Source organism: Alosa alosa, chromosome 24 (genome assembly GCF_017589495.1).
Source record: "Alosa alosa isolate M-15738 ecotype Scorff River chromosome 24, AALO_Geno_1.1, whole genome shotgun sequence".
In the NCBI taxonomy this organism is placed as follows: domain Eukaryota; kingdom Metazoa; phylum Chordata; class Actinopteri; order Clupeiformes; family Clupeidae; genus Alosa; species Alosa alosa.
The window spans coordinates 9,972,087-9,985,282 of record NC_063212.1 but is presented as its reverse complement, the minus strand read 5'-3'; the positions used below and the strand labels follow the sequence as shown (position 1 = coordinate 9,985,282).

General features: G+C 41.2%; 1 protein-coding gene and 3 non-coding genes across 4 annotated transcripts; all 4 read left to right on the top strand.

The window, feature by feature from the left end:
- The first annotated feature begins 510 nt into the window (after positions 1-510).
- On the top strand, positions 511-7,442 carry eif4a1a (eukaryotic translation initiation factor 4A1A). Its single transcript, XM_048236251.1, has 11 exons — positions 511-568; positions 2,067-2,115; positions 2,242-2,374; positions 2,675-2,814; positions 3,357-3,525; positions 4,018-4,127; positions 4,413-4,556; positions 4,947-5,084; positions 5,483-5,572; positions 6,099-6,178; positions 6,318-7,442. The coding sequence occupies exons 1-11, from the start codon at positions 552-554 to the stop codon at positions 6,460-6,462; spliced, it is 1,215 nt and encodes a 404-aa protein (XP_048092208.1). The 5' UTR covers positions 511-551; the 3' UTR covers positions 6,463-7,442.
- On the top strand, positions 3,705-3,841 carry LOC125289965. Its single transcript, XR_007192733.1, has one exon. It is a non-coding gene; the product is annotated as a small nucleolar RNA SNORD10 (small nucleolar RNA).
- LOC125289966 lies at positions 4,641-4,777 on the top strand. The gene has a single exon (XR_007192734.1). It is a non-coding gene; the product is annotated as a small nucleolar RNA SNORD10 (small nucleolar RNA).
- Positions 5,250-5,390, top strand: LOC125289964. Its single transcript, XR_007192732.1, has one exon. It is a non-coding gene; the product is annotated as a small nucleolar RNA SNORA48 (small nucleolar RNA).
- Positions 7,443-13,196: the final 5,754 nt, after the last annotated feature.

Sequence of the window (13,196 nt, the reverse complement as noted above, 5' to 3'; positions counted from 1 at the left end):
ATATATGAGGTCACTATGAAATATAGATGATTATGTGCAATATGTGCCATAATTGAAATTAAGATTGTGTTATAATGATTCAGGATATAGGCCTAGAACTGTTGCACAAGAAAGGATTAGCAAAGTTAAACCTACGGCAACTTAATAATCGTCAGGAAAAAGGTAAAATATGGAGCATAACGATAGGGTAGGATTCAACCCGAACCAGATCGGTGTGATACTCAAGAACAATGGCTAATTATATCCAGACATGGATGTGTAACATAAATGAATCTATAGGAAAACAAATTATTATTTGGAAACGTACTATAATAGAATACGTCCGATAAGAGTCTATAAGGTTTGCGCAATCCCGCCCAACATTATGAGTCATACTGCACATGATGAGGGCGTTGTTTAGTATTTATATGACGTACCATTTGGCCTATGAGATCTCACAATGACTCTGTGACGACACTGATTGATTGGGGAGTGCTGCAATCAGAGATCTCCTGCGTGCCTTACCTTAAACTATATAGCACATTTCCGCTGCGCTACCATTCTTTGTGATAATGTCGGCAGAAGATAGGTGAGTGGCATTTCTTACCGGCATTTCGCTTTTCTTGCCTCAGTTTCTAGAGTTTCTGCTATATAATATGGTGATTCAACGTATAAGTCATCATGTTGGATTTTGTTCTGACAAAATTGGCTGTAAAATATTTCCAATCTTTTTTAGTCTGAAATGTTCAGTTGGCTAACGATCTACGTTAACGTTAGCCAACTCAACGTGACTTCAGTTGCAACGTTAGGCCTCGCCTTGGTCCGATTGTTAACTTGCCGGGAAATTGGTCTTTGCTCAACAGACGTTTACATCCTTACAAAGAAACATATGTTATGTAATTTATTGTTATAACAGTATAATATCTGGGCGAGGATGGTATTTTTGCAAATAGATAAAGTAGATAAAAGGTGTGACGCACGGTGGTTTAGCCAACCTCGTGAGCCATTCGTGCCCGCTAACCCAACAGTTTGCTAACTTGCTAGCATGGCTGTCGTCATGACGTTCTTTTTATCCTGCTTTGTATTGACCGCCAGTTTGTATATGACTTTATATTTGTAGTATGAAATCGTTATAACGGTACTTTCTGTCTTGGCGTGGAATGTTCTCAAAGTAGTCAATGTTACGCTAGATGACTGTCTACGGACTTAATTTAGCTAGGCTAGCTAACGGTAGCTAGTTAGCAGAATGGCGAGCACATGGTTGGCAGACCCGGCGAGACAATGGGCCCTCATTTTTGTCAAATGGTTATTAGGGCAGGTAGTTATCGTTAGCAATGTAGATGCTTGGCGACCGAATTTAAGCGAACAGTCGATGGCATTTTTGGGCATATACGTCACGGGTTTGTGTCTTACAATAACGTTAGCTATTTACGTGTCTGTGAAATTTCACATGTCCGCTAATTCGACGTAGTTTTTTCAGGCATTGGGCCTGGTGTCACGTTGTGAGATCAGACCGGCGTAGCAGAATTTAGTTAATCCTTATATGCAGGGTTTTTGGTAATGTGTCTTTTTGTTTGTTAATGCCCTTGATGTACATACGAAGTGACTTGTGTTCGTAAAGATGGCTAACTATAAAGTAGCTAACGTTAGTTGACTTTGTAACCATTGAATGCTATTACTACCACCCATCATGGCTGTCGGTCTAAAAAATGGCGGCCTGCCTTGCAGGCCCTCGGTCTTTTTTAACAGGAAAAAATTGCCCGCCCCTATTCTACGTGTCGTAGTCAATGTGGCCCTCCATCTTGCATCCCTCCGTTAATTCACATTGTCGCTAGTTTTCTATCTAATCCTGGTGGAATAACGTTGATGTATTCTTTTGATTAGTATCCGATAATGAAACCACAAGGAGCCTAATTTGTCGCCACACAGATAGTAGTACTGTGTGAATCAGGGAACCATTTCTGTAAATGTTTGTATTTCAGTCGAACTGTCCCCATCTTGCTGTTTAAGTGAAGTTATGAATTTAATTGGAAGTACTTGTTCACGTTACCTTATATAATGGGTTTATTTCTGCTTCTTTATTTCAGACCTAGAGACAATGGCCCTGAAGGCATGGAGCCGGATGGCGTCATTGAGGTAATTGAAGAGTGACTGGTTGAAATTGGTTAATTTGCTGCCAAATGTACCAGTCACTTCTGAAGACAAAGATATGGGCATACTGATTACATTTGTCAAGTCTAACTGAACTCTTTTCTCATACAGAGCAACTGGAAGGAAGTGGTGGACAGCTTTGATGACATGCACTTGCACGAGACTCTTCTCAGGGGAATCTATGCCTATGGTTTTGAGAAACCCTCTGCCATTCAACAGAGGGCCATCCTCCCTTGCATCAAGGGTAAGTGAGTTTGTTTTTTGTTTTGTGTTCATATAGAATGTTCACCTCACCCATACAGTCTTTACTTGATGAGCCTTTTTTAAGGCCCACCCCCATCATCTGGGCAAGGCAGTGTCTGTTGGTGTCACTGATTCCTATATCTGTTGGGGGAATAGTGAAGGATGCCCATTTTCATCCCAGCTCTCTCTATATAGTGATTGTAAGACTGGTTCATGCTGTGGGCACAGATGTATTAACTTTGAAAGCGCTGACTCAAAACATGGAAGTGTTGGTTAAAAGATCCTGTGTCTGTCTTTGCAGGTTACGACGTCATTGCACAAGCTCAGTCCGGCACGGGCAAGACGGCGACCTTTGCCATTTCCATCCTGCAGCAGATCGACATTGAGCTGAAGGCCACTCAGGCCATGGTGCTGGCTCCCACCCGTGAGCTTGCACAGCAGGTGGGGACTGCTTTGCCATTGAGTTCGACAGTCTGGGTTGCTCTTCTGGCCTCTCCCACGAGGACTGGATGGTAAAAGCAATATGGTGCGATGCTTGATTGGTTGTGTGAACACCATGTTGCCTTTGCATGTTCAGATCGTTGGAGTCTGTTGTTGGGTTGAAGTGCACCTCCTGGCTTGTATAGATAAACCAATGACTGTGTATATATGCAGTTATTGCGCTAAACCCCTATCATCTGGGCAGGGTGGTGCCTTGGATGGCACCAAGTCCTAAATCTGTTGGGGGGAGAGTGAAATCCATGTTCATCCCAGTCACCTCTGTGTAGTGAGCTATAGACTGGTTCATGCTATGGAAACACATGCTTCTACAATGCTTCTGCACCTGCAGCTTGAACGGCTTTGTGCAGTTGTCGCATAAATGTAATTCTGCTTATTGCCCTGTTGTCATGAGCTTTAGTTTACTGTTAGACTATTTATTTTTAGAAGAATAACTGCACCTCAATGAATGGTATTTCCATTTACATTCTTTATTGTCTCTACAGATTCAGAAAGTTATCCTGGCTCTTGGGGACTACATGGGGGCTTCTTGCCATGCCTGTATTGGAGGCACCAACGTCCGCAATGATGTCCAGAAACTTCAGGCTGATGTACCCCACATCGTAGTGGGAACTCCTGGTCGTGTATTTGACATGCTTAACCGCAGATACCTCTGTGAGTAGCCTGTTTTGTCCTCAAATGTGGGTGACTCGTTAAATCTTTTTTTATTATTGCTATATTTCACTACAATGATCCTTGCCGTCTCGATGCCTATAGCTTTGTCCTTTAATTACTTCTAGCATTTAATATGTAGCCACTTAACATCAGAAATATAGTACAACTATAAAAGGTCTGTTTTATGATGAAAACCATGCGTGTCAACTGAACTTGGGGCTCTCTGCAGCTTTTGGTCTCCAGTCAGCGTACTGCTTACTGGTGTACTTGGGGCTGCAGGACTCTAAGGGCATGATCTGACTTAGAGCCTGAAAACAGCACCCCCTCCTGGTTGTAGCCAATAAGAACATGTTTCACCATAATCTGTTAAGACTTGTGAAGTCACAATGAGTAAGTTCACTGAAAACCCTTTACGTTCAACTAAAACAGACAACCCAGCCATTTCTAAATGAAGTCATTGCTCTAATTGTAATGTTGCTTGCCTATTTCCAGCGGCCAAGTACATCAAGCAGTTTGCCCTGGATGAAGCTGATGAGATGTTGAGTCGAGGATTCAAGGACCAGATCTATGAAATTTTCCAGAAGCTGCCTTCTGACACCCAGGTCAGCTGCTCAACTCTTATGATTAGTCTGCATAGGGTTCAGTCATGAAGAGTTTGGCACAAACATAAAAAAAAAAAAAAAACTTGTTTTACAGTGTATATTCAGTCTTAGTAAGTTGATCACCTCGATAGTATCAAAACATTGTTAAACTTCCTTGCCAGTTATTAAGTGTCCTGGAAACTTGTGCATGCCTCTATATGAACCCTATTTGATGTATTTAGAAACACATTGACTTTGTGTCTCTTGGCTGAAGTCAAACATTGAATTCTCCTCTCTTCTGCACAGGTCATCCTGCTCTCAGCCACCATGCCCCAGGAGGTGCTGGAGGTGACCAGCAAGTTCATGCGTGAACCAGTCCGCATTCTGGTCAAGAAGGAAGAGCTGACCCTGGAGGGTATCCGGCAGTTCTACATCAATGTGGAGAAAGAGGTGCGTTACATTGGCTATTTTGATTCATGGCTGTTTTATGTACTGAATTTGTTCTAGAAGATGGCTAATCACCAAGAAAGTTCTGTTTAATGATGAAAACCATGCGTGTCAACTGAACTTGGGGCTCTCTGTAGCTTTCGGTCTCCAGTCAGCGTACTGCTTACTGGTGTACTTGGGGCTGCAGGACTCTAAGGGCATGATCTGACTTAGAGCCTGAAAACAGCAACCCCTCCTGGTTGTAGCCAATAAGAACATGTTTCGCCATAATTTGTTAGGACTCGTGAAGTCACAATGTGTAAGTGTGTTTAATTGAATTAAATTAACGTGAAAGGTCTTCAGTGGGAAGCCCAACCCTTTCTAAACGACTAAGTGTGTCACTGCTCTTGGCAGGAGTGGAAGCTTGACACCCTCTGTGACCTCTACGAGACCCTGACCATCACTCAGGCTGTTATCTTTGTGAACACACGCCGAAAGGTGGACTGGCTGACTGAGAAGATGCATGCCAGGGACTTCACTGTCTCTGCTCTGGTGAGTTTATTCTAGATGGCCATTTGAGAAGTTAAATTGATTGTAGTGTGAATTCCTACCCATGGTCTCTGTTGTTGCTGCAATGTTATTCCTAATTTTTAAGTCACCTAAGATATGCCAGTTTATGCTAAATGTAAATTATGTGATCTGATTTGAGGGCCCCCAACCCCCTATCTACTGGGCAAGGCCGTGTCTGTCAATGGCATGGAGTCCTATATCAGTTAGGGGAAGAGTAAACGAGCTCCATGTTCATCCCAGTCACCTCTGTCTGTGAGCAGTGTTCTGGTTCATGCTATGGGCACAAGATGTCCCATTAAGTGGGTGGCGTCCTGGTTTATGGGGTGCCATCATGGCCTGTCTTCATAGAAAGGTAATTAATAAAGTGTTTGTTTTTTCAGCACGGTGACATGGAGCAGAAGGAGAGAGATATAATCATGAAGGAGTTCCGTTCTGGCTCCAGTAGAGTTCTGATCACTACTGATCTGCTGGTAAGTGATATACTAAGGATATGAAGTGCTAAATTGAGAAGCCAGTCTAATGGAGGAAGTGTATGTGTTAACTAAATGAGAATGCTAAATATATTCAATTTCCATGTACATTACTGCAAAGTCATTATGACTCCAATAGCACAATGAGAACTGTCAGATAAAAAAAAAGCAGTGGGTCAATAAAAGGGCCAGTGTAGATGGGATATGTATTAGCCTGGTAATATATATTTTTATTGCACTGTATGTGGCCAAAGTTCCCTCTCCCTCCGGCGTGTGAAGTGCTGTCATGGGAACGATGTTCTTTGGTAGAGAAACGCAACTGCTCTCCACAGTGACTGGGCCACAGCGTCCCTCATCACAACTTAATAGCAGTTGACATTTCCAATAGACGTGGGAGTAATGATTATATTACAATGCCTGAGTTACTGCAGGATAGCCTACAGTAATATATTGCCTGATTCACAGTATGTATTACAATGGATTAGGGCTCTGTTAATTAATGACTGGTCTCTGTCTCTACTCCTAGGCTCGAGGCATTGATGTACAGCAGGTGTCTCTGGTCATCAACTATGACCTTCCCACCAATAGGGAGAACTACATCCACAGGTGAGTTGATGCTGAGGCCATTAATATGTTTATCTCTTTTCAATAGAAGCACAACTTACAAAATGAAATCTGTATCATCAAAAGTGAATTTGGATCTTTTTGTCTAATTGTGATTTCTGTATCCTTTTGTCTACCTCAGGATTGGCCGAGGTGGCCGTTTTGGCAGGAAGGGTGTGGCCATCAACATGGTGACCGAGGATGACAAACGCGCTCTGCGAGACATTGAAACCTTCTACAACACCACTGTGGAGGAGATGCCCATGAATGTGGCCGACTTGATCTAGACCGACCCAGCCCCAAGCCCCTTCACTTTTTCCTTTACTGCTCTACCCCCAGATGATCCCTACCCAATGTTTGAAGTTTTGCCCATCACCGCCCCCACCCACCCCCTCATATATATATTTCTTTTTTTGTTTTGCTCATGAATGGCTGGACACATCTCCCATGTTTGTATGGGGGCGGGTTCAACTTGTAGCATAAACTCATCTCCACAGTATTTCAGAAGATTTGAAAGATCTCGGACTGAAATGACTCACTTGCCACTCAAACATATCCCCCCCACCTGTCCTCCAACATGATGGTGTACAAATGCTGACTTGCTGTCTTTTTAATTCCATGTGGATCTGACTACTTGTAACATTCATATTTTAAAGGTGTTTGTATTTTAACGATATTTGAAAGGGTGGTCCTCTGTGCACACATTACATGTAGAATTTGAGGTGGGAGGTACTGTACTAACCATTAAGGAATAAATTCCTAAAAGGAGTTGCAAGGTGAGTGTTTGAGGTGATTGTTTCTCTTAGGGTCAGAGTAGTTATATATACAGACTGCTTATTTTGTGTCAAGAGGCTGAGAAATCCTTGACCAAAGTAACAGTCCAGTATTCCACATAGCAGATTAAAGTTTAGTATGTCATATTTGCCTCTTGATGGAGGATGGGGTGGGGTGAGCAGTTTCAATAAATGTATTGAACAAGTAATCATGAGAAACCTTGTGGACGAACTTTCTACTGTCCATATATTGTTTACTTTATGTTGTATAGTTCCCTTCCACCCTTACCCAGAGATGCAGGTTGCTGATGGCATTATGGTGAAGCTAGAGGGACTGATTTTGTCATGGCGCCACAGGTTCTGGGAGCATGACTGGTCTATTGAGTTGCATATGTACTGGGGAATGTCACTTCTGTAACCTACCTCACCAAGATATGTTGGAGGGGTTTTGATGTAAGGACCAAAATTAAAATGACTGAGTATATTAGAGATTATAACATTACATTTTTCTTTCATGGTTTGAAAATTCTTGTCTCTTAAAGGGTGGGTCTCTGGGGGCACTAAAGGATATGGGGTTTACATGGTCACTATTTTTTAAATGAATTTATTAAAATGTGATGGATTTGTTAACCTTTTTGAGACAGAAGCCATGTGTTAAAGGTTTTTCTACATTGGGTTCTGTATAGTATTTATTTTAATGGTCTTCAATAAAAGGTATTCTTTTTAACCAAGTAAATCTAACTTTTGCTGTTTTCAATTGATAGCTTCATATTGGCCATTACTCAATTTAGCCACAAGGTGGCGATAGTGAAGCTAAAACAAAAGCACATGTGCCTCAAACTGTTCAAATAACTGCCCCTTAGCCCAACCCTCCTATGTGTAATTGTTTAGAAATGGTGTGGGAGTTTTAATCACTAGTGAGCAAGCACGTTGGTGGCTCCGGTGAAATTTCATAAAACTGGTTTCACTCCAGAAGGTGTGGCAGGGTTTAACCATGGGAACTTTGGAATTGTCCAGCAGAGCCTTTATGTGGTGGGTCAGATCAAGTCAAGAGGAAGCTCAGAAAACCTGTTCCAGACCAGGTTGCTTTCAGGACAGAAAAATAATCACAGCCATGGTATTGGGAATTCTGCTGTATTTAGAACTTGCACTAACTGCATGCATGACTGTGTCATGAGAAGATTTGGCTTCACATTGATGACCCACGCCGATGCCAGCTAGTGGACGCAATATTAAGGCATAATAGTTTAAATCCTACATATATGAATCATGTTCCATTAACAACACGGAGTATTCTGTTTTGCCAAAAACAAACAGCTGGTGTTGTAAGGCTACTTGCACATCACACATTTTTAGTCTCAGTTTTTCTTTTCCTGTTTCTGTTGGTCATCCATGGAACACACCCCACTGTAATGGAGGGGTCTATCAGTAACGCTGGAGACTGTTCATATTAGAACACCTAGAGCTGCCAATCAAAATGATCCCCTTGAACCTTCAAGACATGCTGGTGTGAGTATTTTGAGTACAATTTCATTATCAACTATTGCCTTTATTACACCAAATAAACAACTGATGTGGAATCAAGTTTAGCTTCATTACATCAACTTACTAGAACTCACCAGTTGTGTCAAGTTCCAGTTTAAAGTATTGAGGTCTACTTTGTATGTGTTTCTTGGTCATTAGTGTGACAAGCTGTCCAAGAAAGAACTATCTTGTTACATGCTCTTCATGTGTTAAGTGTTCACTTTTATACGTTTTTTTAAGCACATCTCATCAAATTGACTCCCCATGTTTGAAATTGTGCTTTCTTCCATGGGTGCCCCTGTATTATTGAGTTCTTTGTTTAAAATGCTGCCAACTGTGTTTCTCCTGGAACTTTAAACGCAATGAAATTCATATAACTATCGTCTTTGTGGTGTCTTCTTTCCTATTCCATATTTGCTGCTTACCTTTGTGTGTGTATATATATATATATATATATATATATATAAAATACATATAAATAAATATAAAAGTATATAATATAAAAAACACAACTAAGCAATAAGGACAGTAGAAGATAAATATATACTAAATACTATATACTAAAATACAAATTATACTAAATAACACTTAATCTAAATCAATTCTAAAAAAAACAGTATCCACACAGTGGGTGATTAATCAAACAAGATACGCTTGCAATGACTGAGGCAGGGACTGAGCCTGTGATTCTCTGTGCATAAGGTAAGGTAAGGTAAGGTGCTCTGTGTGAATGAGTGTCATGGTGATGGTGCAAATGAGTAAGTCAAACAGTGCAACAGTGCAAGAATAAAGTCTATATATCTATATATATATAACTATATTAAGGAAGGTATAAGTGTGGTCACAGTTCGGCTGTGGCATGGAGGGAGGGGTTGTGCATATGTGCTAATATACAGTTCAAGACAATGTTCAATGTTGTTATGGAAACAGCATAATCAAACTTTGTCAGTGATATCACATTTTCACAAAATTCTACTCCCATCTCCCTACTCCCACCCAATTGAGTCTAAAATTGGTTGCGTCATTTTGATTGAAATCTATCAGTAATCACAGCTATTTGTGATGCTGTGTAGGCTACCGTGTCATTGTCTTTTGTATGCCATTCTTCTCGTTGTCTCGTATCATTAGTCCACTCCACCCTCACTCCCTCAGGCCTCCCATGGAATCAAAACAGCTCTTTAACCACTTCCCCTCTCCGACTGTATACCTTATCAGACATATTTTGATTATTCTTGTTCAGTGTAGGTGGCCCATCCACCACTTTCTCTCGGTGCGTAACCCCCGCCATCACCTCCCTCTCCCCCCTGCTGACTGCACGATTGTGGGCTGGGGGATTATGCGAGTGGGAGGCTCGTAAAGGGCCTGCCAAGGTCTTTCTGGCCGGTGACGGATGGCAGGGAGACTGAAGGCAGCATTTACATGAGAACAGGGAGAATAGAGGGGCATTCAATGGGCCTGTCAGAGCACTGAAGAACTACCCCAGCTCCCTCCCTCTTTCCATCCCTCTCTCCCCTCTCACTTTCTCCCAACAGCCTCTTTTCCTTTATCTTCTCTCGCCTCTCTCTCTCCCAACTTTTCTGTCCGTCCATCCCGCTTTTCTTCTACCTCCTCCAATCGGTTTCTCTCTGTCTTCTAATATCATCCCGTTTAGTTTTGAGGCATTCACATCTCTTCTCTCTGTCAATAGACTTGTATCCTCCGCCTGATTTCTTTTCCACCTTGGAAGTAAAAGGCAGTTTCTGGCTGGAGTGCCTCAAAAGTAAGGAAAATGTAGACGATCCATGAGAAATTGAACTTGTACAGGCCACATTTTTGTGTTTGTCTCAAGGCCCAGTGTATACATTGCTTTGTCACAATGAATGAACGACATTTTAACAATAAAATTCAATTGTATAGTTTAAAATGGCTAGGTTTGGTATGAAAAAAATATAACTCTGGCCTTGTGTTGTAGGCCAGAGAGAGATGCAAATACAATGTTGTGAAAACTGTGTGGCATTCAACACTGTCCAACACCAATCACCCCCTCGGCATTACACTCCTGTTGAGATGACCTATTGTCATTGAAAAAAGGTGCATCTAATTTGCCACCAAATGCTAACATCTGATCACAGGTTTGGGGTCACAAAATAAGTCAATACTGTCTCTGCGTGTGTCTCCAGGGCTGGTGACGACAAACATCAGTGCTGGGATTGCCCGTTAGCACCTGTTGATGGGCACACATTTAGCAGTAGGACACTGGCTCCTGTGCTGGAAGTGTGAATGCATAATGACCCAACCTGTGAAACTAATGACACCAAAGAAACTAATGAAATCTTGTGCACTGCGCCAAGTTCACGGCAGGACTTTTATCGTTTTTGTAGTGACATGACGTAGGTTTCCCAATGTATTGTGAAAGATTTCTTGAAAACCAGGATGTTTTGGTTTGGTCGGAATGTTCATCAACAGGTATTCACTGGGTGAAATGTTTTTAGCCTTATACTGTTAAAGCTCTTTTTATGTCCAGATGAGCTCTATGCATGGCTAGATGAACTTTTGGTAGATTCAAGTCATTGGTATAATTTTGAATATATTGGGAATGTATACATGCTATTTGGATGACACATAAGCCATTTTCATGATTTGCCTTTTGTGTATGGCTAATAGAGCATCTTTTTCTCACAGAGGATGACAATGACAATGGCACTGCCTAGTGACGTAGCTCTTGATCTGTTCATAGATATACTAAATATATAAAATGTGAATCTAATGTATACTTGTGGTCTGCTCTCATTAATGTTGTTGTATACCAATATAAACTAATGTTGTCACTGTTTTGTTCTTTGCTGTTCTAATTGTATGCTTTTTAAACACTTTTTTAATTCACTTGAATAAAAATGTATTTTGATAAATAAACTTCATCATAAATATACGAAACAAAAGTGGCATGCAAGAGACTTAGTTCACTACCGCTGTTGATGTTTTTTAATCTTGTACAGGGATTAAACACTGAATAGAAAAGTTTATTTGGGAAGGGTAGAAGCAGAGCTGTAGGGTGTGCTTTTTTGTGCATGGTGGCATGAAAACCTTGTTGTAACTTGCTTTGGACCTTGATTTTTGAAGCACTTAAAAACAGGATTTACACTTACAAAGACTAGTCAAGGAAATGGGTGGGTGTCGCATTAAAGTTTGCAGTGCATTAGTGTGTGTGTGTGTGTGTGTGTGTGTGTGTGTGTGTGTGTGTGTGTGTGTGTGTGCATGTATTTGCTTCTGAGTGCGAGTGTTTACAGGTTGCGTGCAAGCAGTTGGTTGAGAGGTCGCGTGAAAAAGAGAGCTGCTTGTCTTCCTGTGAGTATTTAAAACAGTTTGAAGTTTCTTAGCTCTCATGTTGAAAATAAAAGGATTTTCCAAAAGAGAATCAATCAGAGAAAGAGAGACACAGATGAGGGGGAGAGGGGGAGGGGTGGTGGAGGAAGACCGCACTGAGAAAAGGGGGTGGGGGTAGAGACAGGGGGTTGGAAAAGATTCCAAAAAGGGTTGTCTTGGAAACGGAAATGGGAGAGTGGAGCTCCACAATTCTCAGTTTGATTGGTGTCAGAGCCTAACTGTCAGTCATGAACTAAAACGCTCCTTTAGCCTGAACACCTGCACCCCACACAAAGTCTCCATATACGCGCGCACACACACACTCTCTCTCTCTCTCTCTCTCTCTCTCTCTCTCTCCCTCTCTCTCTCTTTCTCTCTCACACACAAACACATTTCACATCACATAAGCTATCACATTCTGTCATTGGCCTGCTTGTGGATGCATATAGATGTAGCCTGTCGCTATGACACTTATGAAGTCAACACTGGTGGAGGGAACACTGTTTGCAGTAGCTAATCTGAGATAGACAAGAGGAAATCATATTAAACAACTGCAACAACAACAGTTACAGTCAAAATCACGCACTGATCTCATCTTCAGGTAGTCTGTAACCTGACACAGCATGGCACCATGAGGATGTTGAGCAACTGATGAATGAGTTGACTGAGACTGAAAAATTAATGCATATGATCACTAATACCCTATGCGGGCATTGACTTGTTATGACACACTGAGTGTGCTTGGAAATATGATGGTGGTCGAAATTTAGGATGAACATCACCCAAATAAATAGCTTAATCTAGAGGGAATGTTATCTTATTTCACTGTTCAGTAAAATAAAGACCATTTTAGTCTGTCTTTCTGCCTCTTTAAATATGGGACTTATTGATGAACCATGGATAATCAACTGCCAAGTCTTGGCATTTTTAAACCTCCTTTGGAAACTTGATGGAACAGACACAGTACAATAATTGTCTCAGGACCTGACACATTAAGACTTCACAAATACTTCTCCACAGTCATATTCAAGACAAATGCTGTAGGCCTACAGCCTCATTTCTCCTACCAGGTTATTAGCCATTTCCAATTTTATGTATTCATTATTTTAACAGAAAAGACATTTGCACGAGGCTATACTTTTAATCTAAATTATTTTAATGTTTTAATAACCTCTTTTAATTATAACAACCTAACTCTTTTTTTTAACAAGTTTCATATGTTCTTATTAATGCTTTGAAAAGGCAAACACGTTTTTACAGACGGGCTCTCTTTAAAAGGCTTGGCTACATTTATTACCATGCCAAACGCTGCAACCGTATGCCACACCCCTGTATAGTTATGTAAATGACAGAGTGGAGGATTGGTCCGGCGTGGAATACAA